Here is a 2,134-nt window from a genome sequence, read left to right as displayed (position 1 = left end):
GGAAGCCCTGGCTTTAATCCTGTCTTCCTTCTTGCAGCTGTGTGAATGACGTGGTTTCTTTCCTGTCTTTTTCTCCAGCCTAACCCCCGGCTGTCCCCTTTCAGACTCTTGTTGTCTCTCCCCAAGCCCAGTGCCGGACTCTCCTAACTGCTGCTATTGCAGCTAGACTGAAAAATCCCTCTGCCATCGAGTCAACGATGCTGCCTCCTAGTGACCCTAACAGACGGGCAGAACTGCCCTCTGAGTGTCTGCCAGTGTCCCTCTGTACAGGAGCAGAATGCCCCATCTCTCCCCTGGCGTCGGGGCTGATACTCCCTAAGACTATCCCAGCCCCGCTATCAACTTAGCTCTAACACACAGTACTGGCTATGAGACTCCCAATTAAAACATCCTGCAGTGATTGTTACCATGCCAACCGAATAAAGCCCAAGTTCCTTAAAATAAGGTCCCTGCCCAACCCTGCCCTGCTCCCGTCTCATATCTCTGCTCCTACTCAGGGACCTCACGGTTGAGCCGATTGTGTGGTTTCTCCTGGAAGCCACCCTCTTTCACCCACCCACCTCTGTCCCCAAAGCCTTGGCGTGGGAACGTCTCCTATGCCTCCTGTGGGGTCTCGGGGTTCTCCTGTTCACCCCCAGACTTCCTAGTGCACGCCCCTGTCAGCCCTTCACACAGTGTGCTGTCACCTATGAGCCGATGCCTACAGAAGGGCAGGGATCATGACTGACTTTATCTCATGGCCTCAGGACCTGGAAACATCCAGGCACATTTCATACAAAATCTCGATCAGAGCTAAGGCATCAGGATCTTCGTTTCTGTTGGCGAGCTAATCCAGGGTGAGAAAGCATTGTTGTTGTTTTTCTTTGTAATTCATCAACTTCGCCTGCAGACGAAACTGCCTCTGTCCTAGAACCATTTCCTAGGTCCTGTTGAAGATACCCTGTTTCAATCGTGACTGCTCTCACACCCAGCACTCACCAGATTTCCTGGCCGTTTCTCTTTGCCAACGTGGACGTATCTGTACACGGCGTAGCACATCACAGAAAAAAGAAACACGGTAACAGAAATGGGCAAAACATAGCAGAAGATTATTTTAATCTTCCACTCCTGTGTCTGATCTGTAAAGAAATGAAACACAAGACGTGAGTGGTTGTGACTTGGAGTGGAGGGAAACACTGCCGAAGACAAGAGCTATCAGGCAACTCAGGGTTCTCGGCTGCAAGCCCAAGAGCTGAGTGACACATTTTAAGGGGTCTCGGGGTTCTTCTCTGACAGTTGATCACTTCCAGGAGTCATCTGGACTCCCCTCAAACATCTACAGCAAAGGAGATGTTCATAGTCCAAGCCAGCAGGTATCCCAACATGAGAGTCATGGAACTTCCAGCACGCATGGACAAGACAAGCCCGCTTGAGAAACCTGCAGGAAGGCGCCCCACTACTTTATGCCACTCATGGGGTTCGATCCTCCTCAGACACAGGATGGCATGAGTGTTGGGGATCATTTTGGGAGGATGCCCAGTGTGGGTCAAGGCCATTCCCACGCTGGTTTGTTGAAGTTCTTGGTGGAACTGGAGGTTGGCAGGCATGTGGCTGAGCGCCAAGGCTGGCAGTAACTGCCTCCCAGGTCCGGCTTGTGATGAATAAGAGTCCAAGAAGGAAAAAAAAAAAAAGAGTCCAAGAAGGATGAAACAGCCTCTCCTGCGATCATAGGTGAGGGGTGTGAGTAGCCCTGGTAATAGACAGAGAGCTTAAAGACTGGAGAGAGAAGTGTGCTGGAGGGCGAGGACAGTCAGCAATAGCTGAGGGGAAAGGTCTAGGGATAAAGTCCAACTTCAGGCTCTTCTACCCTAACAAATTCCTAAAGAATCCATCCCATGATGCCATGGCAGGCTGCCTGGGCCCTTCCTGTCCCTATATGGGCTGCAACACCATCCAGTCCTCTGAATGCAATTCCTGGGCCCAAGACTGAGCTTGCTCCAATTAGCAAAGAGCCGTGACAGCAGTGGCTGATGACATCTAATGCACATCAGCATGTGTTTGCTACAATAAGCCTAATGCACCGTACCTCTTTTTTAAGATGTGGGGGATTATGGAAAACAGAGGTATCTTTCAAAGAATAGTCCGAAAAGGAGCA

General features: G+C 50.7%; 1 protein-coding gene across 1 annotated transcript in view; it reads right to left on the bottom strand.

Annotated features, from left to right (window-relative positions):
* IL20RA (interleukin 20 receptor subunit alpha) overlaps positions 1–2,134 on the bottom strand; it is a 28,340-nt gene that overhangs the window by 3,797 nt on the left and 22,409 nt on the right. The window contains exon 5 of the mRNA XM_004702148.2: positions 979–1,118. Coding sequence (XP_004702205.1) covers positions 979–1,118 — 140 coding nt within the window. The remainder of the gene's footprint in view (positions 1–978; positions 1,119–2,134) is intronic.

The sequence above is a fragment of the Echinops telfairi genome, unplaced genomic scaffold (assembly GCF_000313985.2).
Source record: "Echinops telfairi isolate 266 unplaced genomic scaffold, ASM31398v2 ScPeMD7_3533;HRSCAF=4204_0, whole genome shotgun sequence".
Taxonomy (NCBI): domain Eukaryota; kingdom Metazoa; phylum Chordata; class Mammalia; order Afrosoricida; family Tenrecidae; genus Echinops; species Echinops telfairi.
This window is presented reverse-complemented; position numbering and strand designations above follow the sequence as displayed.